Here is a 27918-nt window from a genome sequence, read left to right as displayed (position 1 = left end):
TGAATCTCTGATTTTATGAACTGACATGCCTTGCTGTGAGTATGTGAGTCTACATGAGAATTATTTAGGACCTCACAGATGCTGGCCAGGTCTTCCTACCTCCCACTGTACTGAAACATGGCCAAAGAGGAAATCTCCAAGCATAGTTTTGCAAGGGAACCATTTCACCCATGGTCTCCGTGGTTCCTATTCTATTTTCCACACTCTAGATAATAGTATAACCACATGTCCCAATGAAGCTCAAGTGGAATGTAGTCCTGCCTCTGTAGTAAAATGGAACTTTGTGGTGCTGCATAGTTCTGTAGACCAAGTTTAGTTTTCCACCAGATCTAAAGTCTTCCTCTCCCTGATCAGGATTCTTCTACCTCCAACATGTTGTGATGGGTACTAATGACACAATATTCATCATTCAAGCTGTTATACTCATTAACTTCTGTTTATGCCTGTCATCTACTCTGACCACCACTCCTGGGTGCATGTGATTCATACAGATATGGGAAAAATCCATCATACCAGATTTATGCCAACAGCACTGTCTGTCTACTCTGCCAAGGAGGCTAAATGTGGTAACTGGGACAAATGTCACAGCATGGTGTTAATCCACATGAGACTATTTTTTTGAAACCCAATAGTTTCTCTAAGGATTTTTCAGATAATTTTTAGTACAAAATGAGGGATGACTAGAGGCAGGATACTGCTGAGTGGTAAACCAGTCTCATGATCATAGAGTGATAGACTAGCTCTGGAAAATATATGGACATTTAATTAGAAAGGAACAAAACCAAAGATAAAAGAAAACAAAAACCAGGACTTGAGATGGTTGAGAAAATGATTTTATAAGGCAAAAGCAATAGGAGGGGAGACAAGGGGGAAGCTCTGCAAATACCAAAGGCACTGGTAACGTTATGGGAATAAGGAAGCAGGGAAATCAAGGGGAAAGCTCTGAGTAGCCAGCAGAAGAGTGCACACATACATAGGATTTAAGGGAATGAAGCAACACGTAGGGCAAGGTGGACTCTTCACTGGCACTTGCTGAACTGAGTAATCTATGAAAGGCACCTTTCAGTACATGAATGCTAAACACACGTGCAGAGACAACTGACAAAGGAAGACATCTGAGAATAATCAGTGAATTACAGCTGAACTCTCACACGTGGACAAGGCTGTGGAGCACAGGTGACGGAACCGGCAGTGATCTTCAGGTTAATATACTAACTATAAAGAGAAGGGTTAGAAAATAGACCAACAGACTAAGGGGTGTCGTGAGTAGTAACAAGAAAGTCAATAGTACTATAGAAACCAAACATAAAGTGGGGTAAGTAGTTAAAAGATGTTCTGGAAAGCAACAGAAATAATGTCTACTCACTTGACAATAGGGAGATAATTGGTGAGTTACCAGGAGTAATGTAAGTGGACTGCTGTGTGTGGGGCTTGGGTTGCTATGGGTATAATATACTGTGAAAGTTGAAAAAAATGTGAAATTTTGTATACAAGCAACATGTTTGTGTCCATACTGCAGTACACACATTTATAACCCATACAATGTAGGAGTGAAGGAGTTCCCTGTCAACGTCTCAAGAACGTTCATCCTCTCATGAGAGGAAAAGGACAGCAGACACACTACAGACAGACATTTGATTGGAAAGTAGTAAAGTGTTTTGACCCAGAGCTGAGTCTGAGACACAATTTGGGTCTCAAATTAGCTTCAGAGCAGTTTATTATTCTGTCATTTTTGTAAGAGTCCACTGCCCTAGTTTCATCATTTATAAAATACAAATTTCTATGTTAAATTATTAAGAGCATTTGGGAAGGTGTAAAATCAATCACAGAAAAATACTTAGAGTAATTAGACCATAGACAATACCCATGGCCGTGTATAGAGTTGTTTCATATGGAAAGGAAGAAAGGAATTGAAGGATTAGAGCTAGAGAGAGCAATGCCTTTCCACTTAGGCAGGGAAGCCTAGCTCCTGATACACATAAATGTGCACAGCAAGGTAACATCTCAACGCTATTTTCCTTATTTAATTGTAGACCTGAAGAACCTAAAAAATACAAAACTGATGTGAAATGGCACCCATCTAAAATTCAAGATGCACACAAATTAATGATTTATTCAGTGAAATTTACTATCTGTATTTCTAGTTGTAAAACAAGATTCATTTTTTAAAAAATATTGTATATAGGATGCCACTAACTTTCAATATTGTATCAATTCTTCAGTATTCTGGAATAAGGAAATATTTTCAAATCAACATGCCACCAAACATAAACTCTAAAGCAAAGGCATTTTGTATAACTTCCACTTTTAATACAGTAAAATATTCAGGAACTCTTAATTTCACATTAAATGAAAAATTAATTTTTAACAAAATATTATTCAAAGTATTAAGAGTACAATATTCAAAACATAGAAATAGGCTGTAGCAATGCTGCATAGATAGCGGTATACAAGTTCCCTGATGGCGTGACTTCTTTCTAAATAAAACGTCAGTTTTCAAGTCATTGGTAGAAAATGGTAGATGCATTCATTACCTTCCCTCTCTGGGCATGGAAAAATGGCTTCAACAGTGAGAAGTCACCATGGTAACAAAGTCTAATCTCCAATTTAATTATACCTCCCTCTTTCAAAGATGAAAATCTAGAATGTAAGGATTATTGGAAGGGGACAGGAAGTGACTTACCTCTTAAGGAGATATCCTGATCAGCGCCTACTTTACTCCAACAAAACACTGAATTAAAGTTTACAAATTACAACCATACCATTATGCTTACCTAAAACTGCCAAAATGAATACTTTTTTACATAATACAGTACAGGTATATAACAACAACAACAACAAAATGATCTGTTCCCATCCTTTGACCTTCAGCAGAAAAAAGTTATTTCAATAGGACTGAAAAGTAACTTTCATGGCAGAGTACTAACTCCTCATAAATACTTAAAACAGGATGAATTGGTCAATGAGAAACTGATACATTTATTTTTGTAAGTGTGTACTTTTTGAAAAGAATGGCAATTTATTTGAAAGGAATTTGTAGCTGGAAATACTACTCATTAAGAAAACAAAATTACCCTGAGAAGGACTCTTAAAATTATCAGTATTTTCAAAGTCCCTCACTAACCATGAAGGAACACTTTGTAGCATGTAAGCTCTTATTGTTACCTACATTAACAATGCTTTCATCTCAAAGGCAGTTGGGGCTTTTCTGCTGTGCTGGTAAAGGTCATAGCCAAGACCTGTGGGTGAGGTGGAAAAAGGGCATTTTGCAGTCATTATGAGCAGGTCTCTTCCTGCTCCAAGTATTTATACTTCTGCAAACAGTCTTGAGGCCAAACCTATATGAATCACACACATGAAAGAATCTCCTATTAAGTAAACTGGGAGTTCTCTTAAAACACATTTGTCTGGTCTACATTCTCTAATGTACGCCTAGAAAATAAGGCATTAGGAATTGTCCATTGGCCACTCCAGAGCACAGACAACTGTGGTTCTTTTCATTGGAGACAAATGGAAAGTTATTTGAAAGTGCACTGTTACTTTTAACATCTCTTACACATTTACATTCAGCATTTTCATGACCCTCCATATACTTTTAGTATAAAATCATGCATATTCCCAATATCTTACACATCCCATAATTACTTAAGAAAAGACAAAGTGAGAACAGCTACAAATGTAGCAAGATACTTTCCACAAATAAAAATACAGCATACAAAAAATGGCAAGTTACTGATAAATGGTAACATGAACTCTCAATAATAGCCTTCCTTGATGTCCATATTAAGATTTGACAAGTTTAAAGCCTTGTCCTGTGTCCAGCACTGTAGGAAGAAACCAACTCATTTTTAACCTTTTCAAGCACCTAAAACAAGCTTTGCAGATCCAAAAGAGGTTCAGGCCACATAACCAGTTGGCCAAGTGCACTAAGGGATACGTAACACGGGGGAAGTGTAACATCCAGTGCTTGGCCACATCACTTCCTGTCGGCAGGTGCAGTGTGTAGTCACTCCAGCGCTTTGACACGCCATACACGGCCCTCACTGTGCGCCCCTTCTCAGTCCAGCAGATGTTGTTTGTGGAGTTACAGTTGTACTCTACCCAGTCTCGAGTAAAGTCACCCAGCTGTGGCAGGTCAGCTTCTTCAATATCTACTGTCTTTGCCAGCTCAGCTCCCTGAACTGCAACATACTGGTCATTAATCTTTCTCACTTCTTTCACCCATGGGGTTGAATTCTCGCTGTCTAAGATGATGATAAGCCGGGAACAGAAGGAACCATTCTTTTCTCTCCACCATTCTAAAAGCGTATCAAAGCGAAGTATGTCTCCACCTGTGGACAAGAATAAAGTTGGTATAGTGGTGGTTTCTGAAGTCTGTTTCTTTAAATTTTTAGAATACTTAAACAACAGTGATAACAAAAAAAAGAGATACCTTTAAAAAAGTATCTTTGCTGCCCCACCATGCCACAGGGGCACATGTTCCACTATGTTCATAGCAACCTTCTTTAGAGACTGACTCTCTGTACAGAAATTTAGTAAAAGAAAAGTAAAATTGCAGAAAAGCAAACATTCTAAACTTGGGTAGAAACAAGAGCTCTTAATCCCAAATGCAAGTTGTCACCTGGCTTTTATGACCTGAGAATTGATATTACATTTTTACATAGGAAAAAAATCAAAAGGAGGTTTTAAGAAATATTAAATATATAGAAAAATTCAATTTTCATGATTATTCCCACAAAGAACACTTGAATACAACCACACCTTTTCCAGTTTTGTTTCATATTGCTTTTCACAGCTACTGTGATTACAGGGGTTCTACAGTCAAGATGTAAATGTCTCCAAATAATTGCTCTATACAAAAATCACTTGGTAATCCAATCCATCTTTGCCTCAAAAGCAAGGCCCTCCTGAGTGAGGACAAGGGCCACTCCTCAGAAATCCTTAGCACTTCATAAGCCTGGAGAAGAACTTATGGGTGTGCTTACATATAAAGCAGAGCTATACCTGAAAAACCCCCGAAGAACACAGAAATCCCCCAGGTCCAACACTCTAAAGTAACATGTTTCTATCTGGCTCACTGTGAATTTTTGCATTTTTTTAAAGAATACAACATTAAAACATTATATTTATTATTATGAATGAGTTTTTCCCCAGTATTTAAAAAAGACTTCATTATTTTCTATGATCTCATCCACACAGATAAAACCTTGCATATTTTAGACAGGATATAGCCTTTTTACAAATTGGAAAAAAATGAAATTTAAACTAATGTAGTTTTTAATTTCTAGACAATGCCAACTCAACATAGTAAATGGGCCCTACACAGACATAATGTATTAATCCATGTTATATATACATATATCATTGAAAAAACAAACAAACAAAAACAAGTTTTCTTTACCTTCTTAAGTAAAGTTGGCACCTAATAAATGAAGGACACTTCCCCAAAATTGAATAATAACAGCTTAATAATGCCAAAATTCAACACAACAACCCTTCCAGGTTCTGAAGTTACCTGGACTTCAGAGTGCAGAGACATCGAAAATATTCTCTTAAGAATAAAGACAGGATGGAGAGATGGGAGGGAAGAGAGGGGAGGGGTAGGAGGAGATACTGGGGGCTGTTAAACGACAAAGAAACAGAGCAAGTACGCTATTAACTGCTGCGGGCGTGCTGGGCTTCTCAGTCTCTAGAAGGAAATACCATGGATGCACAGCACTCAAAGCCACGTTGATAAGGAAGAGTCACTGCTGCAGATACAAAGCTGCAGAACACAGTTTACACTTCCAGCACCTATACTACAGATACAGGCAGCTCACTTTTTCCTCAGCCTGCCTGGTTATTCAAAGTATTTGTGTTTTCATGTGAATTTTGTTTGCTAGACACTGCTGCCTGCCGCTGATGTCCTGAACGAGTCGATGCTTATTTCTTGGCTGGATTTTGACCCAGGAAACAGAAGAATGACGAGCAGACAAACAAAATTTAAACCCAGCACTTGTCAGAACCCTTGTAAAGCTTGTCAGGAACGTCATGTCTTCCCTTACCTTTGCCCCGTCCACCACCCCAGGCCAGTACCCCTAGAAGGGTGTCTAGTACCTGATTAACTCAAACAAGCCTGTTACAGAGCAAAGTCCCCACACCAGTCCCAGGCTATTCTGACCCCCACCCAACTGACAGCTACTCAAATTCCCAGACTTCTCTGACTGTCAGCCACTGCCCCCCACGAGACACACACACACACACACAATTGGTCCCCATAAAATTGGCAAGGCTGTTTCTGTAGTAGTTGTTCTCTCTACCCACCCTCCAACAGCCCTGGCAGTTTGAGTTCCTCAATATATCCTTATTTCTACCTACAAAATTTCTAGTTCCGTGGTTTTACTGAGTCCTCACTTACAAATTTTAGGATTTGGATTTTTTTCTTATTTATAAAGAAATTCATTAGTATTTTACTGGGAACTGGAATAATCTGTAGATTGCTTTTGCAGTATGATATAATTCTTCCAATCTATGGACATAGAATTTCCTATCTTCGACTGCTTTCTTTAGTTGGTTTCTTAGTTGTATATTATAGGTAGTCTTTGTCTTCCTTAGGTAGGATTAGTCCTACAGTTTTGTTTTGTTCTTTTTTTTTTTCCTGAGTCTATTGTCAGTGATACTTTCCAGATTGAGTTCACTACTGATACACAAAAAGGTATGTTGGTCTGAATCCTGCTAACATGCTAAATTTTTGTCAGTTTTATGAATCTTTTGGTAGAGTTTTTAGTCTTTCAAGTACAGGAAATGAAAGAATTGCATACTTCTCCCTTCAGCTTTGTGCCGGAGGCAGCTGTTCTCACCACATTCTATCCCGGGCTCTCTCAATGGTAAAAGGACACAATCATCTTAATTCTAGTAATCTATCCCAAGGAAAGACCAGAAGTAGAGGCAAGCTTACAAACATTAACCACTGCTAAGGTAACACAAACTCTAAAACAAGGGGGATGGAAATAAACTATAGGACAATCTTAAGAAAATTTTAGAATAAAATAAAACTTACAAAGATTTTATGAGGGAATTTTTATGTTATCATAAGGACAAGGTACAACACAGAAGCTTATCTGCAGAAATTATAGCAGGAGGTATTACTGGCTATTTGGAAATCTGTTGCCTTTCCCAACACAAAACACTTTTTTTCTGTTTTCCATAAATTTTAAATGGAGCAACTGTAGAGGGCAAAATGTGCTTTTGCATGCACATAAGCAGTGGAAACGCCAGAACCATTAAACGCACAGGCACCTTTCAAATGTCCTCCTCCTGGAATGCTGGCAATGGATGCAGCTTAGAACCCGGTGATCTGTCTGATGAGCCAGACCTTATCCGTATCTTCCAGAATTCATGTTTTATTTATCCCAGACTCTTTCCCTTTACTTCTAGGCCATAAAAGCCATCCTTGTGAGAGATGCACTCTGTACTTTACAACAGTGTAAGTGGCCTCTATGGTGTTTTGGGGGCCAGCATTAAATTTATCTCCATCTTTATCCATAGACCCTTGTCTCGAGCACTATTTGTAAGTCAACAGACCCCATGGTGCAGATAAACTGTATGGACTTTGCCGCTCACTGTAATATGCTTCAGCTCTGTTGTGCCAACAGGACTAAGGTAATTGTTTCTTATCTGACTACTTCTTTCCAAAACTGTGCTTAAATGTCACAAAACATGGGAGCTGATGTGAGACTCCAGAAGTCTCTGTCCAGCACCCATACCAAAGGCAGGCAGAATCAATTTCACTCTTATCTTTTCATTTCTTATCTTTTTCAGAGATCATTCCCGGCCTGTTGCAAAGCCTGCTAGTACTCTCCACAGAGCAACTGATACTTTCACAATCAGAAAAAGCTTTAGCATACTGGAATTACTAGCAAAAATCCAACAAACTGTTTTTAGAATACATTTTTCTACTACGAGAAAGTATCATCTTTGTTAAACTATCAAAGTAATAAGAGTATCTTTTATAATTTGCAACTCTGCTGATACTAGGACTTCAGAAGTCAGGCTATGTCACAGTATCTATGTATAATCAACCATCAGCTGGTGACGAGGAAGGCAGGGAATGCACACAACGTACACATTGCTCTAGCACTCATGCAAACTGTTTTCCAAACAAGACTTCAATACATGGTTCCCATGTACTACTAGTATTCTTCCAGTTTTTCAGAAAATGTCCAAAAGTTAAGTTTTCATAATTTCCAGACCTATTAAATGTCTCTGGACATCAGACTACATAGACAGCATAGACTACAAGCAATGACACAAACTCCACCCTGCACAGAACATCATGCCTAGCATGGCACTCAAGGCTATTTCAGCACTTCGGCACATTCTAGCCTAATTTTCTTATAGCATCAAGACAGGTAGAGCAGCACTGAAGCCTGGGAGTAGCTTTTCCTTGGTTTTCTTGTAGTTTCTAAAACTCAACAATACCAAATTTAGATACTATCTATTATATCTTTTTTTCCTTCCAGAAAAGAGAAAGGTGATATAATTATTAGTAAGCTGAATGTGTAGCATTTATTTTTAAAGAAGGGCATGAAATAAATTTTGAAGTATTTAAGAAGAAAATGCAACCTTTCTGAAAAACATTTATATTAGGTTTAATCCTTAATGGAAGTACACTTAAAAAAACTTATTTCAAAAATTATTTTCTTAGCCACTTGAGTGTGAAGGGGAACACCTCTAGTACTAGACTCCACTCAAGAGGCAAAGTCAGGAAGATCATTTTGAGTCCACATACTGAAGACCGAGCAACACAGAAAGAGATAATAATGTCTTATAATACATTTAAATTAAGGTTTGTGAATACTCAATAAAGTTGGTTTACAATGTTTATTATACATATTGCATTTATAACATTCAGTTCCTTCCTCTTGTCTGAAATTTTATTCTGTAGGGTTTTGAATGGACTAGGACTTTTCTAATGTGCTCTGAGTTGGAAGATGCAGACCCCTATTCCCTACCTACAGAAAGCTCTTTTCTGGACTGTCATTCCAAAGCTACAGTAAAGGAAATAAACTTGTAAGCCTACTCATCTTTCTTTACAATGGTGATCCATGGTAACAAACTCTCTACTTAACCAGGGCATGCCACTTCTTTAGAACTGTGTTGACTGCTGATGGTGGCAATGTGAGACAGAGTAAGAAAATATGCCAGGACTTGGGCAGAGCTTGGGATGATCAGAATAAGTTACATACTGCCTTCAGCTTCCACTTCATCCTTTGAAAACTGTAAGGTGACAACAGACTGAAGACTATAGGAAAATCGTATCTAATTATGTGTACTAAGTACTAGGCACAGGACTGATATTTAAATGTGTCCAATGTTTGCCTAAAGTAGCCATTGCATTACTTAATATTAAATTGCAAAAAAAACCTCTAAAAGCCTGCTTTCCTTTATGATATAACCTCAGTCACGAGTCAGCCATGAAACTAGTGGGCACAAGCGGGCTTAAAGCCATCTGCTATCTAGGCTTGTTTCCTACTGGCAGCTCTGTCTCTTTCTGGCGTGGTGTCTCCCACTGAGTGTAGGTGTGATCATCTTGGCAGCTATGTGACAAGGCTTATGACAGAAACAATGTCCAGAAGTTCTTGGCTCCTGGGTTCAGAGGTTTCCGTGCGTACTGCTGGAGCAGCAGTGCAGAGCGGCTCATACCTGACAGTGCAGAAGCTGAGCAAGCTACCTGGGCTGCCTGGCTCCTTCCTTTTTACTTCACTCAGCCTCCAGACCATCAGGCTGCAGCACCTACACTCATGGACATTCTCCTTGGGCCTAGGGATCCTTGTTTCTGGAAATGCCTAAAAGCACACCCTGAGGTACTTTCCTAGTCTGCTGCTCTACTAAATCAAGACAGTTGGCAGTGATGTTCAGACATCACAATGCCTAAGCTTACATTTTATGACTATCAATTTAAAACTAGGGTGGATCTAAATCTAAATGATATACTTTCAATCTAAAATAAAAAATCTGTCTTACTTTTTCATAATATATGTCATGAATTTTCATACCTAGGCATTAATTAAGGATGCCCCTACCACCACATCCCAAGTTCTCTTAGGTTCTGGGCCAGTAATAATCCACAAAACAAAGTCTACAACTAATGAAATCTTTATTATCATTAGGAAGACTGAAAAAACTCATGAAATACTTCTTTGGAACCTGTCTTGACAATAAAGTATTTTCTTTTTCCATATACAGGTAAACCAAAGTTTTTTTTTCCTACCGCATGGCCTCTATACTCTAAGTCCAGTAATACTGCGCATGTGAACGCACTATTAACATCTGAACTTAGAACATGTAAGCACTAAGAAGTATTAGTCAACAGTTTATCAGCTTCTAAAAGATATTACTATATGGAATGATTTTGAAAATACTTTTAAAGGCAGAGAGGTTCTAAGTCTCAAGTCAATCATTTTATTTTCCTTTCTAAATACTATACAGGAAACCATTCTCATATCCTAGTTGTAGCTTACTAAAATGAAGTAGGTATTCCTGGCAAAATTAAAAAGAATCATATAACCTTGGTCATCTGTGAAGCAGCAGGGAGCTGAGAACTTTAATGTCTCTATGTAAATATTCCATGAATACATATATTTCACAATTGACAAAAGTAAACTTACCTGCAAGAGCCCACTCTCCTGAGCCGTGGGTGTGTCCACTGTAATATAAAACATATGTATCATGTCTAGGTCCATCCACTGTCCGAAGTTCAAGGAAAGCTTTCAGTTTGGAATGCAGAGTATCAAAAGACAGCCCACTTGTGGAATAGTCACATCCATAGGTCTCAATCATATGATATGCAAAAAATCTTTGGATGGCATTGAGCATGCCAGTAGACCTCAAATTTAACTCCTGTACATGTTCTGGCGGAAGCAGTGTTGGCTGGCCATCAGGGCTGCAAAAGTAGAAAAAAAAAATGCTGGTTTTTAGAAAATATTATTCTGTATCTGACTGAGTCATATATATGTCTCCAGTCAGAACTTCTTCGTCTTGCATGACCAATAAGTCTTGTTGGCTACAAAATTCTCAGGATTATTACTGCATACCATCCTTTCATATGGCATGAATGGAGATTTATATTGTGGTTTGATTATGTGATCAAACTAACTGCTAAAGAAACGCAATTGTTCTTTACCTGTTCAAACAAAGAGCAGGAAATAATACTTAATTGCTCTGAGCAACCTGCATATTTTATACAGATGTCTTCACAGAGCTATGTATTCCTTGTAAAGTTTGTAGATTGCAGAATAGAAGATGAGAAAGGCATCCCTGACAGAATCCAGCCTTGGGATGCTGAGATGAGAGACCTGTTGTTCCAGCTCCCTGCCTGATCCTACCTCAACTGCATCGAAGCTGTTTCCTTGCTTCTAGGAAATGTTTAGCTAGCTCATTTGGTCCAGGCTTTCAGACTGTTCCAATCAGGACTTCATTTACACTTGCACTTTCTCAGCATACAGAGATTAGACAATAAAAGCTATAGCCTTTGCTATAGTCTTAACTCTTAACAGTTTTTCTAATTTTCCTGGGTCTCTCCCAAAGGGAAATCTTTGCCACAAATCAGCAGGAAGCATAACAAGAAGAAGGACATTCCAGTCCCTTAAGTTAGGGTGGATGGTTTTGGTTATTTTATGAATTATAGATATATTGTCATTTTAAGGGATATTGCAAATAAACTTTATATGCCCCAATATAGGGGAATGCCAGGGCCAAAAGAATGGGAATGGGAGGGTAGGGAAGTGGGGGGCGGTATGGGGGACTTTTGGGATAGCATTGGAAATGTAATTGAGGAAAATATGTAATAAAAAAAACAGTGAAAAAAATATTGCAAATAATTATGGTTTGGGATAAGGAGGAAATAAAATAGAAAGCTTAGACTCAGGGATTTCTATCTTTCTTTCCTAGGTAAGGGAAAGGGGATTGCGAGGAGAAGGGGGATATATAAATATTATAAGAAATTAGACAAATATATGTAGATTATTGAATTTACTCTTAAAGCACAAGCATTTAATAGCCATAATGTTACAGTGGTACAAAATTTTGTATATTGATATAAAAGTAAGGTTATATTTTGTTACACTGGTTCAGATTTTTGTTTATTGATACAGGTTTAAGGTTTTTCATTGGTATAAATCTTTATATAGAGACACATTTAAGACTAATTCTGTTACAACATAATATATGTATGTTTCAACTCTTAGATAGGCATTGTGCCTATGCAACTCATTTAAAAGTACAAGTTTTAATCCCAGTCCTTTTAATAGCTGCTATTACAAACTGTTTAGGATAATTTAGCAATGCAAGTTACTAGCTAGTCAATCAAACTCAAGACATATTAAACTCTAGTTTGGATTATTACAGATATACATCCTGGGTTTTACAGATAATAAGAAGCTGGAGACAAGCAACATTTGCTGGTTCAGACATGCTATGAATAGATAGATGATCCTCAAAACCTCAGAGACTCACAGAAGGCGGCAGTTAAGATGTTTTCTATTAATGTAAGGCCTTTTTGACATTGGGACATAGCAGCTTCTGGCAGTAGCTCCACTCAAATTAGAAACAGATGATAGCTTCGCTCCATATGGAGTTAATTCAATTGTGGCAAACTAGCCACTGGGAAAGAAAATGCTCTAACTTTATCTGTAGACAGAATTCTGGAAGTTGCTTTCCAAGCTCTTCCAAGACAGGGCAAGCAAGTCCTTCATAATTCCTGCTTCACAAATGATCTGTCAGATATTCTGGGCCAGAAGGCTGAAGACAGATGTTCTAGCATTATAGAGAATACTGGGGACTGTCCCACTGGTCAGCTGTCTCTGTCATTTTATTTTTTTGGAAGAAATTACATCCTTGTGCTTCCTGCATCCAAGTAATATTTATTTTCTTCTCAGGCCTCTGATGGGCTTGAAGACTAAAGCTTAAGTTGTTCAGGATTTAAGAAGCTATTCTAGGTCTAAGACGGTAATTTTAGGTTGCGATAGAAATTGATTTAGATGCATAACTACTCACCAGGACAAGAAAGATAAGAGGACTTTCCCTGAGTTGCCAATACGAACAGACTGAACTTTACCTGTTGCTTGACTTAAAACTCTTGGTTAGGGTAAAACTGGCTACAGCCAATTACTGGAGGGTTTAGAGGTAGGTGGGTTAGGAGTGACCTGCTTGGAGGAGGAGAAATCAGAAAGAAAGAAGATATTGGAAAGAAGCCATGAGTACATGACCAGGAGAAACAGCAAGTATCTAGGGGTACACCTCTGGGGAGGTAGCCAGGCCTGCAGTTAGAAGAGTAGACTAGGGGTGACCCCCAGTAATTGTAAAAGCCAAATAAAATAACCATAGTCTGAGTCTCATTTATTGGTAAGCTAGTCAGGGATAAGCTTAGATTGCTCATAGTACAGGACTGAAGAGATGGCTCAGTGGTTAAGAGCACTCACTGCTCTTCAAAAGGACCTGAGTTCAATTCCCAGCACCCACACAGCAGCTCACAACTGTTTCAAGCTGTCTTCTGGTGTGCAGATGTACATGCAGACAAAGCAGCCACAGACATAAAATACATAAATAAATCTTTAAAAAGAAGTATTCTATTACATTCTCATCCATCATCTAGAATGACTATCCATCATCAACCATGCTAATTGAAGGGCAGGTTTCTCTTCTGTAGTTCCTTTCATGTTAACAGTTAAGTTTAGAAAAAATCAAAACATGGTTTCTAAAACTTGCATTTCTTATTTGTAAGGCTGATAACATTACCTCGTGACAGATACTGAATAAGAATTTTTAAAATCAAGATTGTACAAACTGTTTCAAGAACAAAGGAAAGGACATTTTCTTGAGAAAACTAAGTTTGCACATAAAACAGGGGAAGCAGTACATAGTGTGATTACATACTTAATTTCTGTAGTGAAAAACACAGGATCTTTGTAATGCATTCCAAATTTACTAACTCAAGGTAAAAAAATTTTAAGAATGAAACTATAATAAAATAAATTTTTAATAGATTTAATTACTAATCTTTCATTTTTGTACAGAATTTTTCATAGAACAGAGTATTTCTACATCCTAAATCTTATCAGCTCTCCAAATAGTTCCTCCAAGACGAGAGATATTACCATTATTATTTTAGATAAGGACCCTGAGGTGCAGAGGTATTATAATTTGTTCTCGGAAGAGAGAACCAGAAATCCATCAGACATTCTACTGTAACATTGGTTCACAGGAATTTTCATGATACTCCATTTAAGGAAGAGCCTTTCCTTTAAAAGCTCACCCAGATTTTCTGAGCCCTAGCTAAAATACAAGGCTAAACATATCTATCAAGGTATTAATATTTAATCCTGAAAACTACATTATCACTTACAGTCTAGCTTTATACACAAGGAAGAATTGCAAGAGCACTATATTCTACAGCACTAAAGTTGTGGAAAATAATCTACCAAAATCACTGAGACAATGCCAACACTCAAGCAGTTACTATTGAGTATAGCAGAGGACAGTACCTGCAGAAGTTGGTAGGGATCACAATAGCATATCCAACAGAGGTTCCTCCTAAGCAGTTGCCAAGTTCATGGAAGAGCCCATGAGCCATGGACTCCAGCGGCAAAACAATGAGAAACATGCTCAAGAAGATTCCATTGGTTGGCTAGAAGAAATAAAAAACAACAGGTTACATAGTTTGTGGATATTTATATGCATGTGTACTGACTCAGTTTTTAACCGCTATTTTCACTAAGTAAAAAAACAACTGATAATCTAAACCTATCGTAAGTAAAAGCACACATTTGCAGACACAGATGAATTACAGAGCAATGACAGAACTCTTAAGTTTTTTGGAAATTGTAGCAAAAAAACTATGACAGCACATAGTTTTAAAAATTTGTTAAATAATGTTCCATCCAAACTGAAAACAAAAACCATTTCTCCATGTTCAACCCATATATGGATCATTATTCCAAACACCATGACTACTACTTTATCAAAGAGGGTGCTTCAGGAAAGATTCACCATCATGTCCCATGAAGAGTTCCGAGCACCCAGAAACTATGAGAATAAAACCTTAAGGAAAGTCTTTTTATATAATAACTAACCTTTAAAAACCCCCAAACTCACTTTGTCTAAATTGCAGATCATAACAACAAAAAATATTAAGCACATTTAAATATCTTTAAAGCAGCTGGCAGACAGAAAAGAATTTTAAAAGCCAATATTAAATATTAAAAATTAAAAAGCAGGAGGAGGAAGTACCCATTTATTATATCTTTTTAATACTGGCACGATTCCATATTCTTTCATTGCTGCATAAATAATTGGCCTATATGCAGGAAAAAATGTCAACCCTAAGGACTGGCTCATCATAGCAAAAGGAGAAAATGTATTCATAATTAAAAAACAGATACACTGACCAATTTGCTACATTGTAGTTTATCAATTTTATAATATAGATTATAGTACATTATGATCATTTAGTGTAAAGTAATCAGCTATGAACATTGCAAAATATGAAATGTATAAATGATTAAATCACTTCAAATAGTCTATTAGACTATTTCCATACTTCATAATATAAAACATGTATATCACATATATATGTATATATAGTTATAAACATAGAGGTTAGAGAGAGGTGACTGAGCAGTTAAGAACACTTGTTCTTGCACAGGATCCAAGTTCAATTCCCAGCACCCACAAAACAGTTCACAATGTTTTGTAACTCCAGCTTCATGGGATCTAATATCTTCCTCTGACCTCTGCAGATACACACATAGTTCACAGACATGTATGCAAACAAAATATACATATAATGTTTTTTTAGTATTTTAATCACAAATATATATTTATGAGTACATACAGGCCTGCTTTTTACTTAAAAGGGGTAATATATCACATTTCTGGAAGGCCATTAATTTGTATATATTTACATTTCCATTTGCCAGCTTAATGGTATTAAAAATCCTTTCAGGCTGGTGAGATGGCTCAGTGGGTAAGAGCACCCGACTGCTCTTCCGAAGGTCAGGAGTTCAAATCCCAGCAACCACATGGTGGCTCACAACCATCCGTAACGAGATCTGACTCCCTCTTCTGGAGTGTCTGAAGACAGCTACAATGTACTTACATATAATAAATAAATAAATCTTAAAAAAAAAAAAAAAAAAAAAGGGCTGGTGAGATGGCTCAGTGGGTAAGAGCACCCGACTGCTCTTCCGAAGGTCCAGAGTTCAAATCCCAGCAACCACATGGTGGCTCACAACCATCCATAACGAGATCTGGCGCCCTCTTCTGGAGTGTCTGAAGACAGCTACAGTGAACTTACATAAAATAAATAAATAAATCTTAAAAAAAAAAATCCTTTCAGTGTAAATATACTACACTTTATATAATTGCCATATAATTTATACATATTTCTTATATAATACATGTCACATAATTTCAAAATATTTTGTTTCTTCTTATTGGATTAAAGTGCTTGTGCTTGTTGAATTAAAAATAACTACACAAAAGATTTATCTTTTTAAATTTTTAGTTTATATGTAGCTGTGAGTGTATGTGTACATGTGTGTGCAATTACATGCACCTACGTGTTCATATGCCAGAAGAGAAAGCCAGAGTCCTTGAAGCTGGACTCATAGGAGTTTGAGAAACACTGTATTTGTTAAGTTGGGATCAGAACTCTTGTTTTCATGCTTGCATAGTAATTTTTTTTTTTTTTTTTTGAGACAGGGTTTCTCTGTATAGCCCTGGATGTCCTGGAACTCACTTTGTAGACCAGGCTGGCCTCGAACTCAGAAATCTGCCTGCCTCTGCCTCCCGAGTGCTGGGATCAAAGGCGTGCGCCACCACGCCTGGCTTGTAATCACTTTTTAATAGCAAAGCCATATCTCTCTAGCCCTCAACAAAATTCTGAAGTCATCAGAAGCAAAAGAATAGAAATCTAAAGAACTACTTTTTTATCTAAATGTCTAATTATTATTACATAGGAGACTCGATGTACAATCATCAAAGCCCTAATAAAAGCATTAGAAATCTATCCTGTGACTGAGTGCTCTCAAAAGAGACAAAACCACACACACAAAAAAATGTAAAGCTACCACCTTTAAAAAGTGAAATCACAGTTACAGAAATGATCTCAGGCAAGTCTTAGTGATGCTTCCCTATAACCAACAAAAGCAGTCAGATGGAGTAATTCTCTGCCCTTGCCGAGTGTGAAAGCATAGGAAACCAAGTACAACAACCCTGTTGAGTAAAGGCTGAGTGGAGGCTTCCTTGATTCAAAGCAGCTACAACGGCCAAGCTTTCTCATCATGAACAGTAATGATAGCTACCTCCAGCAGCTGCAAGAGTTCAACACACTTATACATACACAGAACAGTTTACAAAGGGCAAGTCTTATTAAAATAGAGAAGATATGCTAGTAGGTTTTTCTCATTGATTGGTGAGCTGTTTTGCATTTTTGTTCTTTGAAACCGGGGCTCAGGATGTCGTTTTAGCTTGACTGTAACGTGTCACTTAGAAAGGCTGTCCTCTAATATATGGAGGTCCACCTACCCCTACCCTGATTAACAGCATACACTATCACACAAGGAAAGGATGGAGAATCAGGTGAAGAGGAAACAATAGTTATGCACAATGTAACAATATTGCAGTCAATTATGGACCATATACACCAATTCTGTGCATGTAAACAAGTTATCTATTCATGTCCCATTGATCATAATGGAACTGAACATTTCCTACTGTCTTGTAACATAGTATAATGCATTGTTTTGCTGTATGTAAACAAACCTGTACTGTCCGTCCTAAAATTACATATAGCAGCACACAGCCAACAGTACATGAGTGTTAGTGGTCCACATATTTACCTGTACTTCCTACATATTAAAAGGTTTACTACATCATACTCAGGATTGTCCCTCTTTCCCCTACAGTGGTAGGTCACATTTACCAGCAAGAGCCCCACATTTTGTGTTTGCTGATGGCATCAATAGGCCAGGCAGATTTGTGAAAGCACACGCTATGATGCTCACAACGCACTGCTCAGAAGTTATCTGTTGGGAACTGTATCAGTCATACTTTATGAAGAAAACACTATTTGGACCATTGTTTCAGGTGGGTGAGTGAGGAAAGAACATCAACTGCTCTGAAGTAGTTTCAATATGTTCCCTCAAAGCATACTCAGGAAACTTAATCCTCAGTACAGCATCTTAGGAAATGAGGACTGACTGGAAGTATAAGGATACAGAACTTACAATAGACCTTCACAGATGAATGAATGACTCTTACATAAGGATTCAAAGCTGTGAAAGACACTTCTAAACCCTTCCTTTTCACACCGCCGCACCCCCCCCCCAACTTCTACTACTGAAATAGGACTTCCCAATCTTAACACTGCAAAAATAAATGTCATTTTCTTTATACATTTCCTACTGTGTGTTACTGTCACAGGAACACATAGGACATCCGGTTTTACAGTTTCTAGAAAAATTGATAAAATTTTGGCTTTAAACAAAAATAATGTCCCTTTTGTAACCTCTACTAAACTGAGGCAAGTAAGCGAAACAAACAAACAAATAAACAAACAAATGTAAAGACTGAACTTCTAATTCAGCAGCAAATTGGAAAGTCCTGTTTCCCATGCTAAGTGATGACGGGCTGGTCCTTCTGTCTTGCTAGAAGTGAAGTTGTGCTGTACTGACAGACTTCTTTGAATGCAAGGTTTATACTAAGACTCCATCATATTCAGGACTGGTCCCTCTTTCACCTACAGTGAAATTAACTGTATTATGGCTTTTCTAGTTGGTGTGAAAAGGGCTTCCACAAAAAGCTGCATCAAATCCCCATGGAATCTTCAAATGGCAGTGGTTAGCAAGAAAGGCATATGAAAGTTTAAGTGAAACATTTCAGAGAGCATGTCTAAATATGTCTAAAAATGGTGTGGGTTTTAAGTGGGCTTCAGTCTCCCTTTTAGCCTTCTTATCAATTGCCATAAAAGCATCACTAGGTATGCTATGCTATTGTGCCTTTCTAGTTGACTTATTTAAAGGGAAAGCTTAAGACAAAAGCAAACAGCAGGCAGTGAACATAATACAAACTGGGAAACAGCAGCTGTCAGGTGTGTCTCAAAGTAAGAGTGAGATTATGAACCACAACAGTAACTAATATGAAATTCCAGCACTTTAATGAAAGTAACTTGGAGTGAAACTCGACCCATTCTGACAATAATAGAGTGGAAAACTAACAAAAAGCAAATCTACTTAAATGGAGTTTGTGACAACTTCTTAGTTAAAATTTTAAAAAAAAGTCATAAAAGAAAAATAACTGAGGAGTTGGTTATGTCATCTCTACTTTTATGTACCCTGACAGTAGCTGACAAACTCATCTGCCGAAAAGTTTCTTTCTTATTTTTCTTTTTTGGATTAGGTCTGTCCCCACCCAACCAGTGGAAAAACTTTCCAGTAGAAACCAATTGAAGGATAAATTAATGAGATATTAAAAAAAAAAGTTTAACACTTCGGTATTATTCTTACAGAAATGTGGTAAGGTTGTATGTGTGTGCGTGTGTGTGCACGCGCGTGTGCATGTGCGTGCATGTGCATGCACGTGCTCGAGTGAGTGAGAGAATGAGAGAGAGAGAGAGAGAGAGGAGAGAAAGAATGAGAATATTAGGAACAATACTTAGAAATGTTAAGTAAGAATAGTTCAATTTAAATATCTGTTAAGATCCAATTTAAATAATTTGTAATAGCTGAGAATGTAATTGAATTAGCAATGTCACTCTCTCCAAAATAGTTTTCCTCAATGAAGGCCTTAACTGTTTCCCTTTCAGTGTGTAATTTTCTGGTTTGAATCATTTGAATAACTGCAACTTGTGTAGAACCAGTGGGTGTTTCCCAAATTATGTTTCATATGAATGTCATTTGCACTTCAGCAGAAGTCCATGGAGAGCTCACACATACAGGATAAAGGGTGTATGAGATTGAGAGACAGGGTTTCATAGACAGATGTGTAGAAATGATGCTCTTTCAGTACTATTATTTCTTCTTCTTCTTCTTCTTCTTCTTCTTCTTCTTCTTCTTCTTCTTCTTCTTCTTCTTCTTCTTCTTCTTCTCCTTCTTCTTCTTCCTCTTCTTCCTCTTTTTCCCCTTCCTCCTCTTCTTCTTTTTTGCTCTAAGTAGAGTTACATTTCACAGAATACTGGGCAGAGTAAAGGGTTTGGAATCTTTCTATAATCAATTAAGCAAAAACTATGCTGAAAAGTCTAAGTTTCTCTAAGGCAAAATGTCAACATTAGGTACAACAGTTATCAAGTAGCAGCCAACGGGGTAATGTAAATCTATCCAGGTGGGTTTACATTAGTTTTGAAGAGCTAAATTGACAAGCATTTAACAGGTGTATTGCTGACAAGGTTTCCCATGTCATCCCTTGAGACTTTTAGCAAAGTATAATCCTAACCTCTCCCCCAAATCACTGAATCCCAGTCTTCAGAACTTAAACAAATTTCACATGACTCAAATGCTCAGATACCAAGAACAAGGCTTTTCTAAAGTTAATGTTTTAAGCTTTGCTGGCAGGTAATGGAGTTTTTATTGAAACTACTAAACTATGCCATCTATCATGATAAAAATCAAGTAACAAGGAGTTCTAAAACCTACATCAGATGGCTCACAAACACAGCTCTAAGGAATCTAACACCTGTCTGGCCTCTGCAGCATGCACATCTATACCTATACCTACCTACGTACACATACAACACACACACAAATAATGTCATAAATGAGGAAGTACACATTTTAATATCTCTCAATATTGATAGATTAGATAGAAAACCATCAAGGATATTGATATAAGAACATTACTACCCAGCTAGACTTGGCTCAATAGCACTCTAACCTTTTTTTTAGATCATAAACAAGTCTTTGTTAAAAGGCTAAATTCATACAAATTGTGTCCTCCAACTATAAAAATAAATCAAAAAATCAACAAGACTGATGTTGGAAAATCTACAAATATTAAGATTTCCCACAATAAAGACAAAAATAACCCAGAGGTCAAAGAAATTTGAAGGGATATTAGAAAATATGTTGAAAATGTAAGAACATACAAAATGACACAACTTTCATTAGGCACCTATAAATTAAAACCCAAATGAGATACCACTTAAGGGTCAACTTGAATGATTTTCTCAAATAGGTCAACTTTAGGAAACAATCCCACTGAAAGTTACAACCTGGAGATTGAATTTTCTAACATTATCTTTGCTGAGAGATTCCTTAGAAAGCTTGTGTGTACTCACTCCCATTGGTACATATACTTTACTTGAAATATACTTTATGCAGAGCAGAAAAAAAATCTAGTGACCAAGAAAGTACTTGGTTAACAGAATTTCATGACCTAGAAAGGAACCCTGCAGGAATGAAGCTGACTTGGCAAAGAAAAAGTAGTTATGACTGGGAAAGTGGCCAACTCAGAAAGAAGAAGAGGGGGTAAGTTCTTGCAGAGTCCCGACATCATTTAGTTCTGAAAGTCCCTAGCTACAGCAAGTTGGCAGAATGAGGAACCTGCCCTGGGGAAGTTTTCACCATGGGGTTGACTCCCACACAGACTCCTCGAGGCAGGCAGCCCACCCTGAATAGAAGCCCCATGCCCAGGCAAGGCTTTCTAGCTCCCTTTAACACTTCCATCTCTAATACACGTAGCAGCAACACATTGGTACAAAGCAAAGAATTGCACCAGGAAGAGTTGCTCTGTATGCCCACATCCCAACCTGAAGAACTCAAATTATATAGTTTGTTACAATAGAAACAGTTTATGATTCAATTCTTTTCATGCTAGTCTCTTCCTCTCGTTACAGAAACCATTGCTTTTAAGGGCATAGGTATCCTGAGATCTTCAGCATTTCGCACCTCTAGCTAGGATCCTATCAGTTATCATTGGCACTGACATAAGAAAATAAACAAAAACCCAGGAGCTTACCTGCCAGGAGACTGCTCCCAAAATTGCCGTTGCAAGAAGACTAAAAAAAACTAACTGCTCTGAAATTAAGCAAAAATGACGCATCCCTTTGGATGCCATGATTCTGTCAAGGCTATTGTTATCTGCCCTGTGGTTGATATACACTTTATGGCAGTCATTCAACTTCGTATGAAATCCCCAAAGAGTTAAAAGAAAAATTATATGGCAAATCATCCAGAAAAATCCGAAAATGGAAAAACCTGGTATCACGAAATACCAGAGATGAGTGTCTCTAAGTTTAAATGCTGAAAGGATGAAGAATGTAAGCTCAATCATTGCAGTGAAAAGCACAGAAAGTCTCCTGCAAATTCTCCCACGATACAGAAATGGTTTCCACCTCTCAGTTACTGAAAGTCCACTAAAATAAATGTCAAGAAAAGGATCAGTTACCAGGCAAATAAAAAAACATGCAAAAGCAATTGGATTTTGGGGAGTTTCCAATGAAGAGAAAAATAACAATACTGAAAAAATGATTAAGTTTGGAATAGCTAGAAAAGATTTCATTCTCAGGTCGATAATGAGCATGGCCAAAGCCATAACCAGCAAAATAACACTCAGAGACTTCTCCACCAACATAGTTGTGCTAGCAATGGCAAATCCAACAAGTTCCAGAAACTCCACTGTGGTTAGTAAAGTAGGCCGATGGCGGACATATCCAGAAATTCTCTCCACCAAAGAACACAATATCCTTAATACTATAGATGTCAGAAGCAAATATTTGGTTGTTTCTTCTTTCACATCACTTTTAAAGGATGAATTATCAAGAAAACACAGAAGGCCAAGCAGGAATCCAAACCAGAGATTGGAGAGACTTAAACTGGCTGCTTCCATTGAAAAGTAATAGTAGAGTATGCTGGCGATCCCAAGAACAAAGAGGCCGAGAATAAAAATTACCAAAATTAAGGAATTTGCTGTTTTTTCCCATCTTACATAAAGGCCTAAACATATGGCCACGAGTAAGTTGATTCTGGCTAGATAGCCGAGGTACCGCACGGAGGAATGCATGTTCACTTCTCTATTCACTTCTTCCAGCCTAGTCATTGCTAGATAGAGACAATGACTAACGCAGTAACGCAGTGACCTGCACATGTAATCTGGCACTGGAGGGTTTCCCAAGAGGCACAAAAATTAACTTCCTGTATTTCATTCAATCAAGCCAAGGTGTTGGTAATGCCTACTCCAACATTCTCTCAGAAGTTTTCTTTATAGTGACCTAAAGAGAAGGAAAGATATTTCACAGTTAATTATATATAAGATTTTCTGCCATCTTCTTTATACTAAGTAAGTGAATCAGAGAAAAACTAGAGGTTTTTCTGCAATCCAGTTTAAAGACTAATTGCATATATCTTAATAATCATACAAACTCTGCAAGTTATACAAAGGAAAGTACCCTGATTTTTATTCATACTGATAAAATTGCATCATGAAGTGTCAGTGGAGTCTTCTCTGTCATACTAATCAGTGTCAATGCTGAAGTTGTCTAACCTATTCCTATGTGAACATCTAGTTTAGTTGAGATCATAAGCACTTGCCTTTGATACAATGAAATGTCACTCAACTTTTAAATGGAATGAAGGGCTTCACTATTACTTCTAATTGAAAGCACTAGGACACAGAGGATTACTACTGTAATCCACCACATCTTTTACAAAACCATTCTAAAATGCTATAAAATATCAGTCTTTATATTGTTTAGCTAATACTTAACTAGAAGTAAAATTTAACTCTATATACGGTTATTCAGTCCCAAAAGCTGAGCCATAATTCTTGTACTTTCACTCCTACGAAAATAAATCACTTGGTTAATCACTTACTTTTCAAATATAAATATATATATATATATCATCTATTTAGTAAATCATTTGCTGAACTTCTTACTGAAAACCCAAATACTGGAATGCTTACCAGTTAAGTGTTCATGGTAAAGTTAAGAAAACTTCAAATCTACCTTCTCAAAAAGTCACTACAGCAATTATTTTCTAGGACCCAAATAATTATTTCAACCTAAGTGCTCTCATAACTTTGACTTAAAATACAAAAATGGTTAAAAAATATATATACTGTGAGGGTCAATGAGATAGCTCACCTGTGAAGCCTGACTACATAAGTACAATGACTGAGATGCAATGGTGGTCTGGTAGAAGAACAGAACCAACTCCTATAAGGTTTCCTCCGCCCTCTACAAGAATGCCATTGCACATGCACACACTGAGCATGTGTATGAACACACACACACACACACACAGAAGTACTGATCCATCCAGTAGGTAGTTCTTCAGTATACTGTAAGAACAGATCTATTGCAATAGCTTAGCCATACAACACTCAAAAACCCATATATTCAAAAAACAAATAGTTTGTGGTCTAGGGCTACATCTCAGTGCTAGAGTACTTTCCTAAGATGCACAAGGCATTAGGCTTGAACCACAGCAACAAACCCACACATAGGGGATGAGTTTATTTAAACTTTCCTAACAGAGGTACACTAAAAGGCACTCTCAGCAGACACATGAGATAACTTAGATTAACCTCTACCTAGCCTTTGGCTGGGGAGGAATGCTTGGGAGACAATTGTAGGATTCCAAGCATATTTCAAGTGCTATTTCTATCTCTACTTTCTTATGTTCCAAAACATATTTTTATTTACAAATCTATTCATTAGATATTCAAAGTAACTTTCCTCTATTGTGTTTCCATGTAAGCACTTCTTGCCATGTGGAATTAATGAAAATTTCTGGTATGTTGTTGTTGTTTATAGTGGATTTTTTTTCATAAGTATAACAAACTGACTGGGTGGTGGTGGCACACACCTTTAATCCCAGCACTTGGGAAGCAGAGGCATGCAGATTTTTGAGTTTGAGGCCAGCCTGGTCTACAAAGTGAGTTCCAGGACAGCCAGGGCTATACAGAGAAACCCTGTCTCGGAAAAACAAACAAACAAACAAACAAAAGTGTAACAAACTGATTAAGATCTGGACTACAAAAAATTTCGTAAAATATTACGCCTATACTACACAGAGTGAGAAAAAGAGGGAGAGACTTTTAAAATGCTGGTGGTAGATTGTAGGATTAAAATAAGTACTACTAGAGGGAGAAAAAAATTCACTCCACACTCACGAAACACCCATCTGTGTGTCCTGGTCAACATTCTTTCCTGATCTGTGACTGTGCAAACCTCTCTTTCTTCTCAAGTCTCTTGACACCCACATTTCACTGTATTTTAACCACATGACTGCTTCCTATAGGATCATCAAAAAGAAACTTCCTTAGGTTTTCAATAGCACAAATCCACCTTTCTTTGCATCTCTACATGTCAGCCAGAGTCCCCTTCCCTGTATAAATCCTTCCTGTTCCAGAACACCATTCTCTCTCCAAACTCTCTCTTCTCCTTTATTCACCAGTACTTAAGCTTTATTCACTAGTACTTAAGCTTTATTCACTAGTACTTACGTGCTTATTCACTTACTAGGTCGGCTTTTAAAACTACCAAAGGGTAAAGAAACAACAGAAAAAAATCTTTGTTCTCCCCATCTTGTCTACCACGTTCAGTTTCCTCCCTCCTCACAGCTAATGTTTGCTCAAGCTCTCATACACTCACTTCAGAATGCTGAAAGGTGTGACTCCCTCAGTGCAACAGCTCTGACAACTTCTAGAATGATCTGCAAGTTCCTGAATATGATGGAATCCTTACAGGAGTCTCCACATTTTCTTTAAAAGCCTTTATACTGATGAGTACTATCACCTTCTCAAACTTCCCTTGGCTTCTAAAGTCTAAGAATCCATATTTTTTTCACAAGTCAGTACTTTCTCCATGATTCTCTTGAAAGTTGTTCATTGTTAACCCATGCTTAATCCCAACCCTAGGCTTTGAGCAATCTAAATTGCTTCCATATATTATGTAATTTCGAAAAAGAAACACAGCTGTACCATGAAATATTGTGCAGTCACATTCTTATGAGCCTTAGTTTTAAAAGTTTTTACCCATCCTGACTTAAAAATAGCCTTAACTAGAAATGAAAACAAATTTTAAAAGCATTGTGACTGTTTTTACTTGAGCTGCCTTCCCTAATGATTTGATGGAAGACTCCAGAGGCAAATAAAAGCAGAATGGAGTCAATGAGCAAGTCACTGCTAAAATCCATTAGAAAGATCTCCGGCTGGGGTCATAACTGAGAAAGCATACTTAGCATTTGGGAGGCGCTGGCTTTGACCCCACTATAGTCCTATCTACTCCTTTAACCTTCCCCCCACACTTCTTCACCCATGAGTTAATCCTCACAAGTTCTTGATTTCTCTTTCCCTAAGCATCTCTTTCACATTTCTTCTACTCCTTATCCTCCAAAAAATCACCACCTAAATTTTGGTGACAATGACCTCATTCTTAAACATGTTCCTTTTTTTTTTTTTTTTTTTTTCTTCCCTATCAACTTCTGCCCTTCTTACATAAAGTGTGTTTTTAAGACCCGAATTTTATCGTGTTATGCTCCACTATGCAAAATTCTCTAATGGCTTTCCACCCCTCACAGTATTACAGTATAAACTCTTTCAGTGCCTTTATAAAGTGTTACACAGTGGACAGGAATAACTGCCCCATCTGTTACTGCTCTTCCTCTCACTTTTATTCCAAGTACACGGACACTTCAATTATGAACTACAGAAATGCCATGCCCTCTCTGGACATATTCCTTTTCCTCCTCCTAGTCCTATCTGCCCTTTATCTGTCAACCCCTTCAGGTGTGGGCTTACAATTCTTTTCGTAGGAGAATCGCCTCTCAGATCATTCTCTCTGAAATGGAAAAGTAAAAGTACTCTTTTCTTCACCATTTGTTTAATGTCTGCATTCTTCACTAGGTCACAAAGTCTCTGGGGAGATCTGTCTTCCACAATGCACGCTCAGAGCTCAGAATCTAGCAAAGTCTGTAATCAAGTTAACATTCAATTCCGAGGCGGGGGGTGGGGCAAGAGAAGAGACTGACTAATAATAGAAAAAAACTACTTAAGAAATGCAGATAAAATAAACCACTTTCTAATAAGCCACAGCTAGTACTAGTACTTAAGGGAGAGTCCAGGAATCATTGGCTTGTCTGCTCTTGGCTTTACTCCAACCTTCGCTTAATTCACCAAATTTCTTCCAAAACAGAAAAGTGCCCTCACGGTGTCCTAAAACAATGGACTTCAAGACACAATGTATCGCTTTCATAATCCTTCAGTGGAAATCTATGTCTGTTCCTCGTAGGGGAAGTGTCCAAACCTGAAAGAACAACACTGAGCCGTCAGGAGTTGGGAGATCTGCAGCCTAGTTTCTCTGAGTTCCTGCTAATAACTCTTTCGGCCCACCTCTTAACTAGAAGAATGGCAACTCAGACTCTCCCTTTTGAGCAGCTATGGTAACTTCTCTCCCGTTAGGCCTCGATCTAGCGAGAGATGGAGAAGTGGGGTCGGGACCCTGACTGTTCCGCTACCCCTTAGCTCTGGGACCGGGCGACACCACGCGACTCCCGGGTCAGGGTGAGGCGGGACACCGAGGCACGCCCTCCCTTGGCGGTCGCCGGTCCCCAGAGCATCGATCCCACCAGGAGGCCGACGGGGCGGGGCCTGGCCGGCTCAGCCGGACCCTGGGCGGCGCCCCAGCCCTCCGCCGCCCCTCGGCTCCCCGATGCCCCTTACCCGAGTCAGAGGTCGCCAGCGAGCCTCGCTCTGACCTCGCTGCGAAGCTCGCAGAGCAAAAGGGCTCGGAGCCTCCGAGCCAGAACGCGGAGGTGGTGTGGGGACGTGAGCCCGAGGCCTCCCGCACTAGCACCGCAAGGCCTCGGTAGAAACTTTCGCTAGGACCGACACGGCCGCCATGTTTCCGCCGCTGACTCCCGGCGCTACGGATCGCCGTCAGGG

The 27918-nt window shown here is 38.1% G+C and overlaps 1 protein-coding gene across 1 annotated transcript; it reads right to left on the bottom strand.

Moving 5' to 3' along the window:
* Positions 1–1658: 1658 nt before the first annotated feature.
* Positions 1659–27918, bottom strand: Tmem168 (transmembrane protein 168). Its single transcript, XM_021165647.2, has 5 exons — positions 27697–27918; positions 21991–23242; positions 14523–14665; positions 10650–10924; positions 1659–4331 (listed from the first exon to the last, which is right to left on the bottom strand). The coding sequence occupies exons 2-5, from the start codon at positions 23116–23118 to the stop codon at positions 3784–3786; spliced, it is 2094 nt and encodes a 697-aa protein (XP_021021306.1). The 5' UTR covers positions 23119–23242; positions 27697–27918; the 3' UTR covers positions 1659–3783.

The sequence above is a fragment of the Mus caroli genome, unplaced genomic scaffold (genome assembly GCF_978045245.1).
Source record: "Mus caroli unplaced genomic scaffold, Mus_caroli_1 scaffold_7, whole genome shotgun sequence".
NCBI classification, from domain to species: domain Eukaryota; kingdom Metazoa; phylum Chordata; class Mammalia; order Rodentia; family Muridae; genus Mus; species Mus caroli.
The sequence above is the reverse complement of the archived record's forward strand: the minus strand, read 5'-3'. Positions and strand labels throughout refer to the sequence as shown.